The sequence below is a fragment of the Leptidea sinapis genome, chromosome 29, assembly GCF_905404315.1.
Source record: "Leptidea sinapis chromosome 29, ilLepSina1.1, whole genome shotgun sequence".
In the NCBI taxonomy this organism is placed as follows: Eukaryota; Metazoa; Arthropoda; class Insecta; order Lepidoptera; family Pieridae; genus Leptidea; species Leptidea sinapis.
In genome coordinates, this window is record NC_066293.1 from 7,919,803 (window position 1) to 7,944,781 (window position 24,979).

A 24,979-nucleotide genomic window follows, 5' to 3' on the forward strand; every position below is an offset into this window, starting at 1 on the left:
TGCGTACACAAACTTTTAGTCTTTCGCATAAGAAATTGTATGCGGTGAAATTAAGACTTATATCGTTATTGGATGCAACTTAGTTTGGCAATAACAGTCTTACTACTGACAAGCAACAAAGCGCGTTTCGACCGCGCTTTGAATACAACGCCACGCAATGACAAAGACGTATTCAGTGAATAACTGTTCAAATAACAGCATATGCAAACTTAAAAAGGATGGAGTATTTATTAGGTAATTAAAGGGACACTCCCTTTAATTTGCAAAATTGTGTCACTAAATTGACGTTTTTTATTCATTTCGCTAAATAATTACATTTCAATCGCTAAAACAAAATACATCGCCGACGAAATGCGCGAAAGAGATGTACGTCTCTCTCGCATCACAATCAATGAGCTTCTTATGAGCGTATAGGAGTACAATAGACTTCAAACATTACTGCCACCACATAAGGTCTATTATCTAATTTGAATGTTTTAATGTCATCTGTGTATTTGTTAATGTTAATACGTATATACAACGCCACTGAAAAATTTTTGACGACCGTTTAATAGGCGATTTCGAGTCTAGTTGTTCCCAGCCACTGTTCAGGCATTAATCATTATCTATAAATAAATTTAAATGTTTTATTAAAAAATGGCTCTGTCGTAAATTCTATTACTCCACTGCTGAATATCTAAATGATCGGACAGCCTGGGACTAGATTGTGATTATTTTATAGCGATAGAAATGACTGTAACATATTGTATATTTTTATTGAAAAGAGCGCAAAAAAACAATGCTGGGAGAGTTTCTTACGCCGCTTCTACTCTGTCAGAGCGCCATTTGTTTCCGAAGCGGTAGTAGTATCTAGTAGTTATTAGAAATGACATCAAACCTGTCCGGAACCTCCCACTTCTAAAATTGGTGGTAAAATCCAACAACAAGAGAATGTGGGCGGTGGTGACTTAACGGTGGCACTTAACATCGGGTGAGCCGTAAGTTCGCTTATTTATTTATTTCATAAAATAAATCTATATATATAAAAGAAAATGTATGTTTGTACGTTCCCTAATAACTCCTAAACTATTCGACCGATCTCAATGAAATCTTTTGTAATAGATTCGTTGAAGCTCAAGGAAGGTTTAGATATATAATTTATATGGCAAAACAACGTTTGCCAGGTCAGCTAGTTAATAATAATTACAGAAAATTTATTTTAAGTAAAACAACAAAATACTGTACACAAAAATGTATTAATACATTTTATACATATAAAATAGGAGTTACATGTCACAATAATTTATGAACAATATATAAGTATATATAATACAGGTTTGTTTTAAGGTGCCAGTCCACTACTCCTTCTAAATCGAACCGTTAGACAACAAAAAAATATGGTATTTATCAATCATATAAGAAAAAAAGTAACATAGAAAATAAATAATAATCGACTACTTAGTCAACTTCACCGAAAGTAATTAATTAGATGATCACAGCGTTCTGTCACGGACCTGCTGACGCTTGCGCTTAACTGACGAAAGAGTCGCGCACTCGGCGTCGCAGACTTCATTTATTTGTAGGGATTTTTTTTTCAATTAACAACAAATAACAGCTATTAACAGACGAAAACAACGAAAGGACTTTTTTTTTTCAATAAAACTGATTATTTTAATTTTAATGGAGGTTTGTAATTTGACTATTCATATTCAATCTTCCTTTTATATATGTCACGAAATGTTATGCTTATATAATAAAAAATTACGGTCCCAACTAGGACTTTCGAGTTATGCTGGGCAAGAGCTAGTATCTCCTCCTTTTTATTATACAGAATGATTTTTATATACGCAATCGGAGTAGAAAACTGTGGTGTAACCGTTTCTTATAATATTGTAATAACTAATTTGCATACTAGCAAATACCATTTATTTTAAGTTTACTAAACATTAATAATGAAGTACTGAGACATTGGACAAGAATTTAGAAACAGTTTAAGGTATCATAATTATTATCCAAGACAGCTAAAATGCCACTTATCGATTTAACTTTTTGGTATAAGTAGAAATGAATCTACTGATCTTATAAATCGAAAAGACTCTTACGTAGTTTAGCAGATTGTACTCATTAAATTTGTAAGGCTACCTGAACAAATATATATAAAAAATGGCTATATGGTCAATATTCACGTCACATAGTCGACGTAGGAATCCATATTATCAGATAATTACCGAACTTGAACTATAAAAAAATATAATAAAATGATTATTAGTTGTCCGATTCCGAAACAGTGAACGCGCACCTTAAACTCACATCCGAAAAGTATAACAAAATTACCTACTCAAAATTGTAATTTTACTAAAAAATCTAGGGTTTGGCCGATGCACAAACTACAGTGTAACATTGTTATTCACAGTAGAGAAAGTTAGCAATCCACAAGAGGGCGTACTATGTAGGCACAAGACCAAGCCGAGTGCCTCGATACACACGATTTGTGGAATTGCCCTTTCCCCCGATTGATACATATTTATTTATACTACACCTACGAGAAAAAAAAAGAAAATGTTATAATTTTAAGAAAACAATTCAAGTTTCAAGTATGTACTAAGATCATTTATACGTCTACATAGACTGCGACAGCTGTGAAAATGTCGAAACAAATTAAGGTTAGCAGTTAACCTCTATTTTGAAAATATTTACTCACACTAACACAAAGTGACATTCAAATCGCGTGAAATAAACCTGGCCTGTTTTCATTGGTTGTCTAGCAGCAAGAGGCTTATATCTAGACGTTTAAATGATCAAAGAGTATCTCATATAATATTAATATAACTGTCCACTATCGATTTCCGAAAATATAATCAAATTAACTTTCGAATCACTGATGAATAAGATTATGTGTAACATATTTTAACGAAATAAATGACGTCGTTTCGTCCCAGCTGTCACATCTACACTAAAGTTCTTTCCGGGAAGGTGTAGTATTAAATATTATTACTAAGCTCTCACTATAGCTTTGAGTATATAACCAAAAGGAGACGCAATCAACGAAAACAAAGAGTAATTAACTAAATGTAAGTAAAGTGCAGAATGCACATTTTAGTTTCAGTTGTAAAAAAAAACATTTTCAGAGTATCCGCATGGCAATTTTCGATCAAAGCCATTTCCATTGGTTAAATACTAACCCCCTTATTCATAACGGTCCGCTAACTTTAAACAGCCGCTTAAGAGTGTTTTTTCTCGTTCTGACTTAGGTCAATGGAAGAAGACAGAGTGAGAATTAGCAATGCTTTAAGTTAGCAGACTATTATGAATAAGGGGGTATAAAGTCACATCATTCTGTACAAAATACAACAACAGCACAAATATTTACATAAATAAAACTAATTAACATAATATTCGTTTAACTAATAATTGCTAATAGTTTCAAGTTATTACGACAAAACTAAAATATACATAGTTTCTACTTAAAATCAAACTGTATCACTATTAATAATAGGTGGCGAAAAACAACCGAGTCTCAATAAAATATTTTACCTAAATTTATAAAATTGTCATTTTTTTACGAAGAGATAAGTCATATACAGCGTGGCGCTAAAATTGCGATATTAAATAAACACACGTGGATCCGCCGCAATTATTTCTTTAGTTGTTATTGCTTATGGCAAATTAAAATATATTCAATAATAAAATACATAATTCACCTATATAAATAAATTTTCCAGAATATAATTTCGGAACACCCTGTAAGTAATCTAGTAGCCGCGCGCTTGCGTAGGCATTGACACCTACTTCGTGCCGTCTTACGCGAGCACGAAAGGGTGAAGAGATTTTTTTTCCAAAACATTTAATTTGTTTGTTTGAAAATTTCAATTATTAACCTTAAATTTTGGAATTATTTTTTAACAATGAAGGTTAGATAGCTCTACTTGTGCGTTCATTTAATAGATTGTTTATAATTAGGATGTGTTATCTCAAGGTGTACTATACACGATTTTCTTAATGACACCACAGACTGAGAATTAATCGAACACCCTCAGGCTCTTTTATTATAAATGTTTATTGTACGATATTACATTGTAATCCATATTTTATTTAAAAAAAACCCGCTGAGTTTCTTGCGCCCGTTCTTCTCAGGTGTGAGGCAGTCTCTTTTGAATGGGTGGTAGTTTTTGACGTTCAACAAGTGATTTTGAATCCTATTTTGAATATGAGAGAGTATATATTATCAAAGCTATTGAAATAAGCTATTAGACCATGCAAAATAAACTATCTTATAAACAATATGAGGGTGACAACTTGATTAGGGCGTAGTATGCCGTACGGCACTTTCGAATTTTGTGTATATGAAAAATCTAGTGCCAAAGGGTTTTTCCGGATTTTGGAATGTCGCCATTATAACCCCACACTGAATATCAAATTTATTTTTGAACATCATAGTTTTGTGTCGTAGGGATAGTTTATTAAGACAGATATTAAGATTTGTTCGTACACGCGTCTCGGGCTAAGCCTGTAACGACGAAGTTCTACTTACTGGCGCTGCAAGTAATCTGCATTTAGCTTGCCAGCAAGCAATTCGTAAAGCTGCAAGTAATTCGTAATACCTCCACAGTCCTCGACTAACGAAATCATAAAGTGATTGAATATATAAGTTAATTTAAAGAAAAAGTTAGTTGTAGAAGTTACTTGGTGCAACCCAAGCTAAGTTTTATAAAATTAACTTTTGTGATGAAAAACTTGCAAATCGTATTTTTTGCGATACTTAAAAATTCGCAACTTGTTGCGTTTCCGATGCAGTGTACACGCACCCTAATACATGAATTGAATACGTTTTCAAAATCACTATTTATTGATAATTTCGTCCCTGCCTAAGATCCTAATACTGTTTTTAATCAAAATCTAATCTATACAGATTTTATAAATATATATCGACACGCAATATAAGTTCCTTTTGAATTTATCACATAATATAGCATCAGCTATATTCTGACAAGCGAATATAGATATTTTTTTTTATGGAAAGAGATCACAAACGAGCGAACCTGGTGTTAAGAGATAACCGCCGCTCACATTCTCTTGCAACACCAGAGGAATCACATGAGCGGTGCCGGCCTTTAAGGAAGGTGTACGTGCTATAAACTTGCGATAATGTGGAATTTTTCACAAGTGCTCCCCTTAAATATATGCCTCGAAGGCTCACTGCTTGAGTGTGATCTTTATCTTGAATGATCTTCTGAGGTTTCAACAGGTGACCAGAAAAAAAAATTTAAGAGTGTCACGCTGTCGTGGAATTGATCCATCATTTTAAGTGATCACCTAAAATAATCCGACATCTATTCGTCTATTGAAACTAGTATATGTCACACGGTCACGGCAGCTTTGCTCGTTTCGAAGGTGATAACCTAAACTAACCCGACAATTATTTGTGTGCTGTAACTAGTATATTACTTTCACGCAGTCTCGGTAGCTGAGCTCGTTCCGCAGGTGATCACCTAAAACATCGCGATGTGTCGTAAGTCTTCTGAAGTGATCCCCTACTGGTGTATCGCGTGGTGCGGCGTGAGCACGGCGCCGCCGGGAGGAAGCACCGACGTGATGACGGGCGCTCCGCCCCCCACAGTACCGACACTACCCGGCGCACCGCAGAATATCACCTGCAATCATACAGGTGATAACTGTAAAGTGGAACCTGTAGATGGCGCCACAACCTGAGAGTTGAACATACCAATCCATTATTATTATCAAAATGTTTTAAGTTTTATTAAGAGTTAATTCCGCCAATATTTGTCTTTAAACAATTCGACACGTGTTTCGCCTGTACACCAGGCAACCCCAAGACATGTTGACTCGCCAAAATCTGGCACGAGACTGCAAGAAAACACGTGTCGAATTGTTTAAAGACAAATATTGGCGTAATTAACACATAAGAAAACTTAAAACATTTGGATAATTATGGATTTCCGCAAAGTAATGCCTACTTCAATAAAAAAGACATACCAAGATTAACGATCCATGCGACATTCTAACGGTTGGCTCGGTTGGTAAGAGCGCTCAGACGGAACCCAATAGGTCACGGGTTCGAGTCTCGCCTCGTTCATATATAGTAATAATTAGAATCCTCGATAGTTACCTGAGATACAGGCGTTCCAGTTTGTCCAGGTGTCGCCAACACATACTGCTGCTGTCTTACACCGCCCACCTGAGAATATCATCACAACAGTTATAAAACAAATAAATAAATTATTTATTGGCATACAGAACATTACAGAAATAAAATACAAATTAGGCGATGAAACAGTAGGCAAAAGGAGATGGCTCAGCTTCACCTGACATGGGATCATGGATTTAAGTTTACATGCAGCACTGATTTCCAGCTATCACCTCCTTCCTAAGATGTTGAATGGGAGTGGATGTATTATGGCTCCCCGATTACCTACTTAGGATATCTTTTAAATAAAATTGTTGTTATTACCCTTGCAAGTGTGTGTATTTTTTGTATGGAATAGGAGGACAAACAAGCGTACGGGTCACCTGGTGTTAAGTGATCACCGCCGCCCACATTCTCTTGCAACACCAGAGGAATCACAAGAGCGTTGCCGGCCGTTAAGGAAGGTGCACGCGCTTTATGTTTACGCGAGTATGTTTGAATGTGTGTGTGTGTGTGTGTGTGTGTGTCTGTGTGTGTGTGTGTGTGTGTGTGTGTCTGTGTGTGTATGTGTGTGTGTTTGTGTTATATTGTAACGAATTTTTATTAAAAAGAAGAAGCCCGCTGAATTTCTTCCGCCAGTTCATCTCAGGTCTGAGGCACACTATTTCGAATGAGTAGTTTTATTTACGTTTAATATAGTACATTTTATATTTATACAGGTTATTCTGTATTATATTCATGAAATATTTGATATTTAAAACGCTTTTAAATTTGAACACGATCTATATATTGGTTGCAACACCTTACAAACTAATTTGTTATGTATATTACAGCAATTGTAAGATACTTTATTGTTTGAAAGGAGTGTCGGTTGAGTTTCTTATATGTTCTTCTCACGAGCTCTAGTTTTACCGAACCTGTGGTTAATTCAGTAATTTAAAAGAAATAATATATATAATGATGTTTCAAAAGACTTTGAACAATTTATTTTTGAATAAAAATATTTAATTTTGATGACATCATAATACCTGATGTATCTGTTGAGGCTGTTGTATCGTCTGTCTGTCCGACTCCACCACAACCTGCTCCATATAGCTGCCACTGTTCGCTGCAACAAAATGAAGAAACATTTTAATGACGTTCTATACAATATATATAGATAACTCATGTTTTTTTATATAAGAAGAGGGCAAACAGGCAAGAGGCTCACGAGATAAGGAGTAATGAGGCAACCACAACATAAGCTGGTGTCCAGAGATGCGTTGCCGGCCTTAATGGTGGGATGTTCTTTTCTTGAAGGTCCCAAAGTCGTATCGGTTCCGAAAAACAGCAGCCGGTAATTGATTCCACAAAGTGGCTGTGCGTGGCAAGAAATTTATTGCAAAACACGCGGTTGTGGAAAGCCAGACTTCAACGTGATGCGGGTAGATTTAAAATAATTCTCTATTAAAAAAAAATTAAAAACGCCAAACAAGACGGTTACTATAAACGCCTGCCGTTTAGTATGCACGTACTACATCGTCATAGTTCATTACAACAATAAAACGTTTCGTTGTCGTTTTTACACTGACGTACAGTAAACAACTAGACTCACAAATCACGCTGCAAAATTGTCTGAAGCCAAACTCTGCCTACGCTTCTATTACGCAGAGTTTTCCTTCAGTTGTGTTTCGACCACGCTTTGAATACAACGCCACGCAATAAGAGAGTGTTCAGTGAAAAACTGTCCAAATGGCATAATCCAAACTTAGAATGGAGTGTCGTATGTCGTATTTCAGGTTATCAAATTTATCAAAATTATGTAACTAACTTTTTAATCATTTTGATAAATAATTAAATTTCAACTTCAACATACTCGCACATTTCGCACCACGATCGATGAGCTTCTAATAAGCGTATACAATAGACTTTGAACATTACTGTAGCGAATTAAGGTGTTAATTTATGTGAATGTTTTAATGTTATTTGTATAAGTTAACTAGCTGACCCAGCAAACGTTGTAATGCCATATGAAGTAATAATAAAAAAATTTGGGATATAAAAAATTATTGACGACCGATTCTCAGACCTACCAAATATATGGTACAAAAAATTTATCGTACTACAATAATCATTATATTTGATTACCATCTTGCAACTCTATTGCGTAGGTATTACTGGATTGAATAGAATAATATTAAAATCGCGATACAAACATAAGTGTTGATCGTAGACGGGTGAAAATTTGAAGTTGTGTGTATTTTTTAATGCTAAATCATAATAAAAATAAAAAATAAAATGTAAAAAAAAAAAAATAGGGGCGGGTGGTCCTTATCATTTAGGGGTATTAAAATTAGATGTTGGCCGATTCTCAGACCTAGATATACACACAAATTATCAAAAAACAATGCCTTTTCGGAGGAGTTTGGTAATAAACGCCGGGACAAGAGGTTTTATATATAAGAGATTGGTCATCTTATACGGCCGTTCCCGATATTCTATTCTAGTCTATCTTTTACTTGAGATAAAAATCGTAACTACCGTTGACTTTTCTGTCCCAATAAACTTATCGACGGTAACTGACCTTATCGGTGCACGCCGTCTGTCAATGGGACGACGTTTAGCTTAACAGCGATAGAAGTTTGTATGGAAATTGCAATTCACGCGGCCCATTATAAGGCGATAAAAAGTACTTATTATTGACAGCTAATTACTAACGGTAGAAGGTAGTAATTTATCTCTATCTGTAGATATTATATTGGGAGCGAGCGTTAGTGGGCGATGGTGAGTCTTAGTTGTGTATTACTTAAATGGTGTCAGCTCAGTATCAGCATTAATAATCGAGTCATACTTGTCGCCGTGGTAGTGGTAGTCGCGTTGGTTGTACTCTCGCAGCCGAAGAGACAGTGCTGCACGGTCCATCGAGGCTCGAAAGGAATGTGTGTCTTCACCTGAAAAAAATAGAATCAATTGTACATTGTTCACAAGGGCAGTTTGTGTGATAGATTTGTTTAAAATTGCACCAGAAAGCAAACGGTGCCACAGTGTTCATAAGTCTCTCTAGAATTGTACTTCAATCCGTTATTAGTTATTAATGCAACTGTTGTGTAATAAGGGGTATTAAAACACGAATGTGAATTTATAGTGATAATAGTATCACATGAGTGTTTTAATACCTTATTATCAACAGTTGCATACAAGACTTTATCTACACCCAGAATATGAATCCTCTAAAAGATTCTGGAACAGTTAGCTTACTGCTAACATTAAAACACAAGCCCTAGTAGTAACCTAATATCATTCATTACTGATTATATACAAATAAACTAAGTATTAATGTAACAATTTTAGTAGTAATTTACATTTTGTATTGTGCAATAATTAAAATTCACTCGATTATTCAGCGTTTAAAATGAATCGCTCATTTTTTGTAAATAAAACAATAAAAATATCGAAGAAAAATGGCGGAGATTCGAATAACCTACTTTTTTTTACGGCGCGCGACGTTCTGGTAGTGTGGAACGCGCATAAACGAAAATGTTATTTTTTTGAAATTAATACAGATACCACGCATCGAGCAATAAGAATGTGGCTGTCTGTTGAAACTCTTTGCGCATGAAGGGATCGAAAAAAAAACATAGGAGTGTTGTTATGAAATTCAGTACAACATTACAACACTCGTTTGGATGATGTAATGGTTATTAGAAAATTGGGTGTTTTAATGTTGGCAATAAGCTAACTGTTTCAGAATCTTTAATAGAGGATTTAAAGCATTGGTGTAGATAATATTATTAAAGGCATAAAAGGCATTTATTTTCTCAAAGTTGATTTAGAATTCTTTTTGGTGTAATTTCTAATATACTCGACACTACTACCGCTTCGGAAACAAATGGCGCTTTGAGAGAGAAGAAGAGGCGCAAGAAACTCTCCCAGCATTTTTTTTTGCGCTATATAGATTATAACCATTGCGAGCAAAATTTAAAGAAATAATCATATTAACTCTTGCCTCTCAATGTATTCTTGATAGTGATTTGTAGCACAAAAGTGAATTTGCTAGAAACTGTCATAATCATAATGTTAACACCAGGAACTGGGATAACTAATGCCTACTACTCGGCTAAGTCGAGTTAGGAAGTCTTTGTGGGGCGATGTTTATGCTTTTACAACAAGATCCCAGACACATTAGTTTTTTAAAGTAATCTGCAAGCCAAGTTTCGTAACCATTTTTGTTTTAAAGGCATTACTGAAAAAAAACATTTAGATAATAATATCGCTTCTCGTCTCGTATTTTTAGATTTATAAATCAGAAGAGAAAATGACATTTAAATTGATACTTTTTTTAGTAAATATTTGATGTTGCATTTTGCGTTTCGGTCCAGTCTTGTTTTAAAACATGTGTTTTCGTTTTCGAATGAGCTCATCATGATCTTCAGTTTAAAGCCAAATTTAAGCAAAATTGACTAGCAATTTCTCTGGGCAGTCGTGTCAGTATTCAAGTGATCACCTTGAGCTCCGTGGTCAGCATCAGGATATGCCTGCAGGGCAGCCGGAACACCTTGCTGAAGAGGCAGGAACACTCTTGTGTAGATGTACCGTACTTGATGATGCCGGAGATGTTATGTTTCCTGCAAATTATTTTCTTTTACTTTAATTATTATCAATTTTTTTATTATTGCCGTGACAAAACAGGATGGTTTTTTGAAAAGGGCGGTGATAGCCAATTCGGAAACTACGAGACTTAGAGGAAAGTCCTGAAAAGAGTCATGCCCTCGATTTATAAGAAACACATAACTCCATATTTAATTTCTCTAAATTTCGTGAAGTTTTGGCGGCAATCGACCCGAATAATTTTTCAAAATAATTACAACCTGTATTATTGAACCAATGGACTATGTTGCTGATAAGGATCAAACTTTGCAAAATAATACAGGGTGTAACTTTTTTGGCAAAATCATTCAATTCGAGTTTCCAAAGTTTCAAAAGTTCAAGAATTTTTAAAAACTTGATATGCTTATACATTAGTTTGGTTTCTTATAAGTCGAGGGCTTAACTCCTTTCACGACTTTTCTCTAATTCTCGTAGTTACCGAATTGGATATCACCGCCCTTCTCAAAAAACCACCCTGTAAACAATCCGTCTAAGTGAGAACGAGGCCTTAGTAACGTCATGTATAGACGGCATCCTGCGCTACACCTACCTACCAGTACCGAAGGCCTAAAATCAACTTTTAATTAGCGATTCAATTCCGATGCAGTTCAGTTTAGGTACCTAAACTAAGCTTCGTCTAAGGTACCTAATTGCTAAGATTCGTACCATGAATTGCCTATAACTGAAAGGTGTTTGAATCCCTTATGGAAGAATGAACGAAAGAAATTTGTCTATGGTCCGTGGTGTGACATAGAGATAGATAAATAATTGGATAACTCTAATGACGTCATGGTATGAAATAGCAAAGCATTTCATGTCGTCAATTGAACCGCAATAACAGTTCATCTGCGAATATACCAGTGGGAGGTTCCTTCAGAATGCCGGCTAGAATATGGGTACCACAGCGGCACCTTTTTCTGCCGTGAAGCAGTAATGTGTAAGTATTATTGAGTTTCGGTCTGAAGGTCGCCGTAGCTAGTGAATGTACTGGGCAACGAACCGAGAACAAAAGGCATAAAAAGCATTTATTTTCTAAAAATTGATTCCTTTAGAATTTTTTTGATGTCATTTCTAATGTACTAGATACTACTACCGCTTCGGAAACAAATGACGCTCTGAGAGAGAAGAAGGGACGCAATAAACTCTTCCAGCATTCATTTTAGGCACTCTTTTTAATAAAATATACAATATTTTAGTGCTATTGCTATAAAATAATCATAATCTATATATATCTATATGTCCCAAACTGCCCGATCTCTTAGATATTCAGCTGTAGAGTAATAGGATTTACGACGGAGCCATTTTTTAATAAAACATTTAAATTTATTTATAGATAATGCCTGAACAGTGGCTGGGACTTTATTATAAAAGTGCACACATTTACCCTTAAAGCTATTATGTATCTTATGAAGCCCTTAAAGCTATTATGTATCTCATGAAGAGCAATAAGGTGACGATTTTTCAGAACGTATATTAAATAGGTGGTTAGTTTCGGGCGATGTTGGAGCATTGTCAAGTCATGTTAATGGGTTTTATCAACAACATACCTCCCCGCCCGGTCGTCCAAGCATTTCTGCGCCAGTTTCGTCTGGTGGCTCATCAGGTTGTACGCGTACTGTGTGATGGTGTCTGTGGGCGACTGCTTAAGAGATTCCGTGTCCTAAAAATAACAGTAGTGTTCAACAACGGAAGATGATCGTAGAAAATTTAGGTACAAAACAAATGTATTACGAAATTCAAAAAATTGTAAAAAAATAATGTGGTAAAATATACTATAACATAAATGACTTTCTTAATGATTTGTTATGTCTCAAAGAGATAACCCTCACTTCTGGGATTTATACACAAATAAATTTGAAAAAAAAATTTATGAACGATGCGGCCTACAATAAACGATAAGCCACAACCTGAGAGTTGAACAAAGCCCACAAGATTTTATGACGATACGTCACTCGAACGGTTAGCTCAGTTGGAAGAGCACTCGCACGGAACGCGAGAGGTCATGGGTTCGAGTCTCGCATCGTTCATAAAATTTGGTTTTCAAAATTTTATTTGTTTCTTAATGATACCACAGATTGAGAATGGAGTGACCACCCTCAGGCTATTAAATAATAAGTTTTATTGTACGAACATATATCTGTGGTCTGGTGCTAAAAGGGTAAATACCAAATTTTGAAGCCTCCCCCCACTGGTAAATGTCCTTAGCTGTTACAAAACCCTTGGGCCTGGGACTTTCCTTTTCTTTCTTATCTTCTTCATAAATTCCCCCGGGAAGCATAGGCAAAATTTGTGTTTTGAACTTGAAAAATATGAACATTCCCCATGACATCATTATAACCAGTTCGTTACCACACCCAGCATATTTCTGGCAGAAGTTAAAGCATTGGGAACTTTTTATGAGGCTATTGCATAAAAAATTGTCATGATATAGGATATAGGATTAATATTACACTTTTAACATTACCTGTTTTCCATTACACATAGAAAAGATCATGGGTTCAGACTTTTTTTTATGAAAATACGTGACGAGACGAGAAGGACGTACAGCTGATGGTGATTGATACGTCCTGCCTATTAAATGCAGTACCGCTCAAGATGCTTAAAAAAGCCCAAAATTTTGAGCGACACTACAATTACGCTCGTCACCTTGAGACACAAGATGTCAAGTCTCATTTGCCCAGTAATTTCACTAGCTACGGCGCCCTTCAGACCGAAACACAGTAATATTTACAAATAAATGCTTCACGGCAAAAATAGGCGCCGTCTTAGATTACATTTTACGTTATAGACCTGTGACAGTTGTGGAAACGTCGAAAAGAACTGAGGTTGACTGTTAACCTCTATTTTGAACATACAAATCGCGAGTGTAAGTTGAGATCTTTAGAGCGAACTCAGAATTTACTCAGACTTTACTCACGTAAAACTTTGCCGAGTGTGATAAAACGCGAACTTGGCTTTTGTATTGGGCTGTCTTAGCTTAAGCACAGTATATTTCAGATGTCAATCCTACTAATATTATAAATGTGAAAGTTCGTATGTCTGGATGTATGTTTGAACTTCTTTAACGCAAAATCTACTCAATAGATTTTGATGAAACTTTACAATAATATAGGTTACACACCAGAATAACAAATAGGCTATAATTTATAAAACTATAGTGTGAATTATACAAAATATAAAAGAAGTGTGATTGTTACTAATGAATACAACTAGCGCCATCTCTTATCAACTAGCAAGCACAAGATCAATACAATTTATATGGCAAAACAACGTTTGCCGGGTCAGCTAGTTGTCTATAAAAACGAAATTAAAAGATTACGCTAAGCTTACACTCAGCTAAGATATACGTGAGTAAAGTATATGTACGCTCTATACACCTCAACCTAACATTTGTTACACACACGGACCAGTAAAAAAAGAAGGACTCCGCGCCGTGATATTAGCAAGTGAAGCACCGTTATGCTAGTGTGTGTGCGGTTACGGGGGATACTAGTTACACAATTTTCTCTCCCATAAATAATCATATATGGCCACAAATACTTATATAGTATCGTTTTTACACTTTTTCACAACGCACGACGGCATTTTTAAAATATTTACATTGAGACGCAAACTAACCTGTCAGACGATGAAAATTCTCATAATGGCCGCCTATCGGCCTGTAGTAGTGTAAGTGTGTGCGTAGGGCTATGTATTTACACGTTAATCGGCTTATTTTGGTGACACGGAGCCCTAATTTTTTTACTAGTCCGTGGTAACACACTGTAAAGTATATATCTAGTCGTATAAATTATGTAAGGGTTCAGCCAATCAGACAAAACTCACCCGAAGCTTGCTTAGAGCGAACATTCTCCTCTCCTCTTCAAGCTGGTTCGCCACATTGAAGAAGAGCGACACAAAGTCGTCCGGCTGAGTGTAATTTCTAATTAAGACCTTCAACTTTCCCACCAACCTCTCAAGACCCTGTAACATTAATTTCACACTATTAAAAAATAATAAATATTAAATAAGCCTTTATTACACGGTCATCGTCCATTTCTTTTTTTCCCCTCAGAATTCCACCTTCGCACGACACGCCAAAAGTTAGGATATCATACCCACCATCTGGATGTGTGGCGGTCCTCCACAGTGCGGTTTACAAGGAACTTTCTCCCACGTACTACAAAGCTGAGCTTCCTTGTGCGGTGTTTCCGGGACGATACGACATGGGAACCTTCAAAAAAAGCGCGTACACCTTCCTTAAAGGCAAGAGATTGTGGGCGGCGGTGATCACTTAACAACAGGTGACCCGTACGCACGATTGTCCTCCTATTCCATAAAAAAAAATGTGTCTAATCCATTTCCACTTTAGGTTTTAACACATCTTGTGTGCGTTTTTAAATTTTTCTATGACTTTTAATTTTCTCTAACATTTCATTGTCTCGTCTCCTAACTCCTATTACGTTAAATATAATTGTATGTATAATTGTAAATTTAAAAAAGAACTAATAAACGAATAATTAATATCAAAACTAAAAATATCTCGATGCATTAAATCGATTGAAAGTTCTTCGTAAGTAAAATCGATTATTATTTAAAATCGAATCGGTAAGGTGTGAGGGCGTCACTAGTATCGAACTTTCTTGAACTGTCACAAATAAAATAAACGAATGGAGTTATGACACTTATATTTTTACCTTATGCAATATGTTTGTATAGTTATCAGGTTCCAGGAACGAGTCCAGCCTCGAGATCGCCTCCCCGCTCCTGTTCAGATGTTCCCACAGCCTTAAAGTCCCTGCTCCAGTACCGATGATACCACGCTTCAGAACCTAACCACGCAATCAAAATTCAAAGTCAAATAAACTTTATTCAAATAGGATTAAACTAAGCGGTTGTGAATAGTCACTATATTACGTATAAATTATTGAATCTACCATATGTTCGGAAGAAGTTGAGCTCATGAAAAGAACATACAATAAACTCAATGGCATCTCTTTTCAATCAAACAGAGTATTTTACAATTACTGAAGATTAAACAAATTAGTTTGTGAGGTGCTTGCATCCAATATATGAATCATGTTAAATAATAGAAATGATTTCATAAAAAGTATTAAAGAATAAACTGTATAAATATAAATTATCGTATATTAGATGCATCAACCTTTAGAGCTTGAACACATTGTTTGTGTTAGGATGCTTCGTGAACATGATAGTCATGATTACGCTCATAATTAGTAATCACATCCAACGAATATAACAATCAACCAGGCACCACAAGCAGCACGCGTTCACAAGACTTTAACACTACAGACGTTATTATTATTATAATTTTAAATACTTCTCCCCAAAAGATTATTATTATGCGGACATAAGCACACGCCCACATGAGTGTGTGAGCACACACTGATATGTATACACACTCACACATACGCTTAGGCTGAGATCTATAGAGAAGACTTTACGTATTTAAAACTCGACTTTTGCATTAAGCTGTCTCAGCTTAACCTCAGCATTACTTTTCTTTACGATATAAGAGAGGGAAAACGGGCAATTGGGGGAAGCCGAAAAGTTATACACGACCGCACGGGCACCTGTTACAAACATGGCTGAAGACCCAAGAGCCAAATTAACCCGACAATTTACCGAAGATATCTCAGACGTAAGCCTGTACGAGATTAGTATGGCCCTAAAACAGCTTAAATACAACAAGCCGCCGGGTGATGATGGAATAACAGCTGAGCTTCTGAGAGCTGGTGGTACCCCTGTACTTAAGACCCTCCAGAAACTAATCAATTCCGTTATCCTCGAGGGCAAAACGCCGCAAGCATGGCACAGAAGTATAATGGTGCTGTTCTTCGAAAAGGGCGCTAAAATGCTTTTGAAGAACTATAGGGACATATCAACTTCTGAGCCATGTTTATAAGCTGCTGCAGGTTATACAGAAGACAGAGGAGTATAACCAGCCACTCTGCTTGGCGTTCGTGGACTATGAGAAACCGTTTGATTCGATCGAGACCTGGGCGGTGCTTCAGTCTCTCCAGAGGTGCCACATTGATTACCGATATATCGAAGTGTTAAAGTGTTTGCATAGAAACGCCACCACGTCAGTCCGTCTCCAGGATCAGATCTCGAAGCCTATCCGACTGCAGCGGGGAGTTAGACAAGGCGATGTCATATCGCCCAAGCTATTCACCGCTGCGTTGGAAGATGTCTTCAACTGGACAGGAACGGACTGGGCATCAACATCAACGGCGAATACATCACATCACCTTCGATTCGCAGACGATATCGTAATCATAGCAGAGATCATGCAAGACTTAAGCCATATAAACTCAATGGCCTCAATACAGCTTCCCAAGGACTAGGTCTCAAAATGAACATGGACAAGTCGAAGATCATGTCTAATGTCCATGTCGCACCTACACCCATAACAATTTGGAACTGTATTCTCGAAACTGTAGACGAGTACGTCTACCTCGGACAAACAATCCAGTTAGGCAGGCAGGTCCAATTTCGCGAAAGAGGTCGAATCCAACTCGGATGGGAAGCGTTCGGGAAGATCCGCAAATTTTTCTCGTCCCAAAACCAGTGTTTGAAGGCGAAGGTTTTCAACCAGTGTGTGTTACCAGTGATGGCTTAAGGTACGCAGACGTGGTCGCTAATTATGGGCCTTATGTGAAAGTTCATGGTCGCTCAGAGGGCGACGGAGAGGGCTATACTCGGAGTTTCCCTGCGAGATCGAATCAGAAATGAGGAGATCCATAGGAGAACCAAAGTTACCGACAAAGTCCAAATGATTGCGAAACTGAAGTGGCAGTGCGCAGGGCACATAGTTCGTCGGATAGATGGCCGTTGGGTCAGTAAAGTCATCGAATGGCGACCAGTTAACGGAAGACGCAGTGTTGGTAGGCCTCCCACAAGATATCGCTGGAATAAGTTGGATGAGGGCAGCGCAGGGCCGATCGTCGTGGAAATCTTTGGGGGAGGCCTTTGTCCAGCAGTGGACGTCTTTTGGCTGGTGATGGTGATGATGAAACGGGCAACGTGATTGGGAGTAGCGAGGCAACCACCCGTAGACATTCGCATCAAGAGGTGTCAAGAGATGCGTTGCCGGCATTTAAGGAGGGAAAATGCTCATGTCTTGATAGTCCCCTAAGTCGTATCGGTATAAATGGATTAATGTGAACCTCGTACCTGCAGCTGCGCGGGCGTGTGGTCTCCCCGCAGCAGTGCGAGCGCGTACGTCTTGCAGCGAGCCGCCACGTCGCACGGCGTCACGGCCGACGCGGGGTCGAGCGCGCGGCATGAGTCGCTCACGAGCGAGCCGACCGCGCGGGCCGCCTGCCACACGGAGCACGACACGTGGGCCGTGGGGAACGCGGCGCGGACAGTCTGGGGACCGAGTACAACGTACAGTGAAAAAAAAATCAAACTTCTAAATTTGTTAATAATATATGTACATAACTAGCTGACCCGGCAAACGTTGTCTTGCCATATAAATTAAATTGTATTGATCTTTTGCTTGCTAGTTGATAAGAGATGGCGCTAGTTGTACCCATTAGTAACAATCGCACTTCTTTTATATTTTGTATAATTCACACTATAGTTTTATAAATTATAGCCTATTTATTATTCTGGTGTGTAAGCTATATTATTGTAAAGTTTCATCAAAATCTATTCAGTAGATCTCGCGTTAAAGAAGTTCAAACATACATCCAGACATACAAACTTTCGGATTTATAATATTAGAAGGATTGCTTATAATCTACTTATTAAAGCAGTTTACAATTAAGCCTTATATATGTAGGTAACAGAAAACTTATTTCTACAACCCTATCTACGTGTTGAGGGATAAAACTTTAATATGCTTAAAAAACTAATACATAAGGTTTGTGGGGGAAAATCCAGGAAACTGGTAAAATCTGGCTATTTGCTATCATCCAACGTACACTGAACAACTGGACTCACATACATACAGCAGCACGTTCAAATTAGGGCTTCCAATCCCGCGGCCTGTATTCAATCTCTGCATTTGCGAGACTACAAATTTTCAATCCCGCGGGATCTCGGTATTTGCGGGATTTGCTATAACCTGCAGCACAAAATGCCCTTTCTGCTTCCACACTTGGGGGCGGTATTCCTTTTAAGGGTTTGTACGTGAATGAAAGATTAAAAGGATGTATCAATAAACTTCACGAAAATACGAAACGGTTAATAACTTGATTATTCTTAATCCTATTTTTCATCGCATGCACGCTTTTTTTCAGTCCCGTAATTGCCGCGGATCCCGCGCCCGTAATCCTGCATCCCGCGAAATTGAAGAATGGCGCGGGATCCCGCAATACCGAAATCTCGGTATTGGAAGCCCTAATTCAAATGGTGCAGTGCCCCTGAGACATAAGATGTTATAGTTATTTATGCAACTGTTGTGTAATAAGGGGTATTAAAACACGAATGTGAATTTATGATAATAGTACCACATGAGTGTTTTAATACCTAATTATCAACAGTTGCATACGAGACTTTATCTTCACCCATAATGTGAATCCTCTAAAAGATTCTGAAACAGTTAGCTTACTGCTAACAATAAAACGCCAGTCCTAGTAGTAACCTAATATCATTCATTACTGATTACATACAAATAAACTAAGTATAAATGAAACAATTATTTATTTTAGTATTAATTTTCATTTTCTATAGTGATAATCAATTGATAAATAGTATTTTTATATATTATACTACTTTGCAATCCATACAATTGTAGTCAGTTTTGTAAGTCTAATTTGCCCAGTAATGTCACTAGCTACGGCGCCCTTCAGACCGTAACACATTACTGCTTCACGGGAGAAATATATAAACACTCATCAAAATAACGCAAATGTTATGTGTATTAAGGTCTTGAACCACCTTCCAAATATATTAGGGAGTTGCCTAAAACAATAATGCATAAAAAATAAAAATTATGACCGTTAAAACATAGTATCCCGTAGCACGAGGGAGAGTTGCCCCTTAAACCCTGATACTACTCCCATTATAAAGTAGTGCACGATTCCAGAGAAAAAAGCATTATAACCTAACCTCAAATTATGACCCCCGCCCACCTAATTTGTAAATGGGGAAGAAAGGGAAACGCCCACAATTCGGTTCTGGCACTCGCCGACTGCTCCCGCAGCACGCTACGCTAGCTTCGTGCGTTGTTTTTTTTTATGAAAATAAGGGACGAGACGAACAGGGCGTTTAGCTGCCCTACCCATTACAATGCGGTGCCGTTCAGGATTCTTGAAAAACCCAAAAATTCTGAGCGGCAATACAATTGCGCTCGTCACCTTGAGACATAAGATGTTAAGTCTCATTGCCCAGTAATTTCACTAGCTACGGCGCTCTTCAGACCGAAATACAGTAATGCTTACACATTACTTCTTCACGGCAGAAATAGGCGACGTTGTGGTACCCATAATCTAGCTGGCTTCCTGTGCAAAGGAGCCTCCCACTGGTAAACTAAACTGGTTGTGGTAACTGTTCTAACATAACCATAGCTAGTGAAATTACTGGGCAAATGAGACTTAACGTCTCATGTCTCAAGGTGACGAGCGCAATTGTAGTGCCGCTCAGAATTTTTGGGTTTTTCAAGAATCCTGAGCGACACTGCATCGATTACCATCAGCTGAACGTCCTGCTCGTCTCGTCTCTTATTTTCATTAAAAAAAAAGGTAATGCACAGTTTTCAAGAAAAAACATTCTAACCTTAAACAGGTAAATCATGTAAATTCAACACTACACGAACACTGGCATGGCTGTGGGAGGTTCCATACTGGATAATTATTTTAGATTAATTTAGATAATATTATGTAAGTAATTAAATTTTCTAGACTGTAACGCATTATTCTTTGAACAAGAATAAACAACAACAATTTCTAATAATCACCACTAATATTATAAATGTGAATGTAAGTTTGTTTGTTACGCTTTCACGCCTAAACCACCGAACCGATTTTGATAAAATTTAGTACAGAGATAGACTAGAGTTTGAAAAAGAACATAGGCTATCTAAGGAATATAAATAAATAGAGGGGTTGAAATAGGGGATGGCAGTTTGTATGGAAATTCGTCATTATCGAAGATAAAACCATGAAAAATTTTTAGGCTCTTGATAAGAAATCTATATATATAAAAATCAATTATTGCTGTTCGTTAGTCTCGCTAAAACTCAAGAACAGCTGGACCAATTTGGCTAATTTTGGTATTGAATTATTTGCTAAATTAAATAAAAACAACAAAATTGTTTTTCCTTTGATGTGTCCATACATAATTTCTATGAGAGAATTTATTGACGCACGGTTTGACAGTTCTGCTGTGAAACAATTTCATTACAACAACAGGTAGCATATTTTACGAAATAATTCTTTATGTTATGATATATTATTGACAAATTAATAAAAGACATTATTTTATTTATTATATACAGAACAACGTCTGTCGGGTCAACTAGTAATTTATAAACATTTGTTCGAGCAGTTTTAAAACTTTAACCTACATGGGGATGAAATAGGAGATTAAAGTTCACAGGGAAATACTATTAAAGAAACTGTCCACAATGATAAGGGATATACACTGTATCATAGAAGAGCACTGCTAGCACTGGAAAGAGGAATTTGTATGTGTGTATTATTTGAAAAGTATCCTAAAACATAAAAAAATGGCCATAGTAACTATTCAACGCGGACGAAGTCACGGGTAACAGCTAGTTGTTAATAAAACAAAAACTTCAAAGTTAATTATATGAACCGAATTTTTTTTATAACCATATTATGTAGAACACAAATAGAAATATATTTATTTACCATAGGGAGTGATAACATATAGGGAGGAGAACTGATAAGGAATCTTTTAAATCATATATATGTCAGCTTGATGTGTTTACAAGCGCTACCAACATCATGAACTGTCATAAGATATCCCAATTATTAATAATTACATTAATCTAACTACTGTTAATATTTAAATACTATTTAATATAATTATCACTATAATTGCAAATAACTATAATAGCAAATTATACTCTGATCTTTAGTTAATTTGATTAGTGTTAGTTAGTTGGCACTACTGTAGTGCAACAGTTGGTAGCATGATTACCGTGCCCTTTATATATAAACCAGAGCGCTCAGTTCGACGACAGATTTCATTTCATCTTCATTTTCATTCTCTCTCCTTCCCACAAGCACACAGCCGGTCTGAGGTTCGAGTCTCCTTAGGAGACGCCCCGCGACTGTTGTTGCGTAGTCTTTGAGGCCTCCACGGCCCACGTCCTACTTCGCTGTGAAAGCCAGGGCTGCTAACAGCACAGAGGAGGTTTTAGTCGGTATGGGGACACTCGAGTCCGACATATTACGCCCCGTTCCGGGACGTGAATACGTAACAGTATTTCCTCCTCTCAAAAAAAAAAAAAAAAAAAACAGTTCGACGACACATTATACAATTTGAATTGTAAGTGGAAACTGTAAAATACAGATATTCCAACTTTTAAGTGTGTTTAAATTACCAACCCCTTCTACATACATAACAACTTTTTTTTATGGAATAGTACGGGTCACCTAGTGTTAAGTAATCACCGCCGCCCACATTCTCTTGTAACACCAGAGGAATCACAAGAGCGTTGCCGGCCTTTAAGGAAGGTGTACGCGCTTTTTTTGAAGGTACCCATGTCGTATAGTCCAGGAAACACCGCACAAGAAAGCTCATTCCACAGCTTTATAGGACGTGGAAGAAATCTCCTTCAAAACCGCACTGTGGAGGACCGCCACACATCCAGATGGTGGGGATGATATCGTAACTTGTGGCGTGTCGTGTGAAGGTGGAATTCGGCGGCAGGAATCAGATTAAAAACATACTCTACTAAACTTACTTTACTAAATCAACTTACAACAACACCACATACATCATTATCCTATATATAACCTACTATACTACAGTAAGCCTTCTTCCTTCTATGAACCCTCTTAACATAGTCATGACTTTGAGATGGACCAGCCATCTTTACAATTCAACAAATATTCACCTGCTGACACTTGGTGGGGTCACACACGACGCAGCGCACTTGTCTCCAGGCCGGGTTGCAAGACTTGAAGGTTTCAAGTAGCCAGGTGAGATCATCCGTCATCAGTGTGGAGATACCTTTACAATACAAACTTTCAGTTAGTTCATAATAAGAATAATGATTTATTATTTTTTTTAAACTGTAAAAAACACAAACAGAAATATTTGAAAATATCACTAATTACAACATAATTATCTTCGACTGCTATATCTATACAATGCCGTATTTATTCAAGTTGTTTAAAATAATCTTGGTCAATAAGCAGCAATGTAAAGTATATTTATCTACACCCATTCTTTAAATCCTCTATTAAAGACTCTGAAACAGCTTATTGCCAACATTAAAACACCCAATGTTCTAATAACCATTACATCATCCAAACGAGTGTTGTAATGTTGTACTGAATTTCATAACAACACTCCTATTTTATTTTTCATTCCCTTCATGCTCAAAGAGTTTCAACAGACAGCCACATTCTTATTGCTCGATGCGTGGTATCTGTATTAATTTCAAAAAAATAACATTTTCGTTTATGCGCGTTCCACACTACCAGAACGTCGCGCGCCGTAAAAAAAAGTAGGTTATTCGAATGTCCGCCATTTTTCTTCGATATTTTTATTGTTTTATTTACAAAAAATGAGCGATTCTTTTTAAACGATGAATAATCGAGTGAATTTTAACTATTGCACAATACAAAATGTAAATTACTACTAAAATTGTTTCATTAATACTTAGTTTATTTGTATATAATCAGTAATGAATGATATTAGGTTACTACTAGGGCTTGTGTTTTAATGTTAGCAGTAAGCTAACTGTTCCAGAATCTTTTAGAGGATTCATATTCTGGGTGTAGATAAAGTCTTGTATGCAACTGTTGATAATAAGGTATTAAAACACTCACGTGATACTATTATCACTATAAATCCACATTCGTGTTTTAATACCCCTCATTACACAACAGTTGCATAAATAACTAATTTAGTTCAAATTTGATTTGGTGTGTGCTGACATTGTTTTTAATCATACTTTTACCGTTCCGCTATCAGACTGCGAATGAATGAATATGTATTAAATGTGTTTAGAACGTGATTCCCGATAGTTAGTCTTCTGTTAAGGAATTCTTAAATATTCTCACCTGCACTAACAATAACAGACTTTCCGTTCCCATCTTCGGCAAGGAACAGTGTAACATTATGTTTGATGGTGGGATGCGAGGTACCACCCAGAGTCGGTATTGTATTCGTGAACTCTATACCTGAAAACGAAACATTCAATTGTTGTTAGAAAAAAAAAATTTGACAAAAAAACAACCACCTTCAAAAACACTATTCCAAAACAATAGATAAACCCCCTTATTCGTAATGGTCCGCTAACTTTAAACAGACGCTAAGGAGTGTTTTTTCTCATTCTGACTTAGGTCAATAGAAGAAGACAGAGTGAGAATTAGGAAAGCTTTAAGTTAGCAGACTATTATGAATAAGGGGGATAATGAAGTAAAACGTATACAGGACAGTAAATAGGACAAACGAGCGTACGGGGTCACCTGTTGTTAAGTGATCACCGCCGCCCACAATCTCTTGCAACACCAGAGGAATAACAGGAGCGTTGCCGGCCTTTAAGGAAGGTGTACGCGCTTTTTTTGAAGGTACCCATGTCGTATCGTCCCGGAAACACCGCACAAGGAAGTTCATTCCACAGCTTTGTAGCATGTGGAAAAAAGCTCCTTGAAAACCGCACTGTGAAGGACCGCCACACATCCAGATGGTGGGGATGATATCCTAACTTGTGGCGTGTCGTGCGAAGGTGGAATTCGGCGGCAGGAATCAGGTTAAACAGCTCTTCGGAACACTCCCCGTGATAAATGAAGTGATGTCTTATAGTTATATTATTGGGTTGAGCAGGTTATCAACTGTAAAGTAGATCCTTCAGATGAAACCGCAACCTTGACAGTTGAACGTCACTCGAACGATTGGCTCAGTGGAAGAGCGCCCGAACGGAACGCGAGAGGTCGCGGGTTCGAGTCCCGCATCGTTCATAAATTTTGTTTTCAAATTTTATATGTGTGTATAAGTAGATATTCTCATTGGAGAATACACTTGACCTACTAACAATCATCCGTCGCATCTAAGCATCGAGGGTGGTTAAAGATAAAG

The 24,979-nt window shown here is 37.0% G+C and overlaps 1 protein-coding gene across 1 annotated transcript in view; it reads right to left on the bottom strand.

Annotated features, from left to right (window-relative positions):
* Positions 1-1,216: 1,216 nt before the first annotated feature.
* LOC126973383 (uncharacterized) overlaps positions 1,217-24,979 on the bottom strand; it is a 31,272-nt gene continuing 7,509 nt past the window's right edge. Inside the window, exons 5-15 of the mRNA XM_050820628.1 lie at positions 23,962-24,081; positions 22,788-22,903; positions 17,927-18,124; positions 15,427-15,561; positions 14,576-14,713; positions 12,298-12,410; positions 10,608-10,728; positions 8,955-9,054; positions 7,153-7,232; positions 6,107-6,175; positions 1,217-5,630 (exon numbers count right to left, since the gene is read on the bottom strand). Of these exons, the coding sequence (XP_050676585.1) occupies positions 5,511-5,630; positions 6,107-6,175; positions 7,153-7,232; positions 8,955-9,054; positions 10,608-10,728; positions 12,298-12,410; positions 14,576-14,713; positions 15,427-15,561; positions 17,927-18,124; positions 22,788-22,903; positions 23,962-24,081 (1,310 nt within the window). The 3' untranslated portion in view covers positions 1,217-5,510. The remainder of the gene's footprint in view (positions 5,631-6,106; positions 6,176-7,152; positions 7,233-8,954; positions 9,055-10,607; positions 10,729-12,297; positions 12,411-14,575; positions 14,714-15,426; positions 15,562-17,926; positions 18,125-22,787; positions 22,904-23,961; positions 24,082-24,979) is intronic.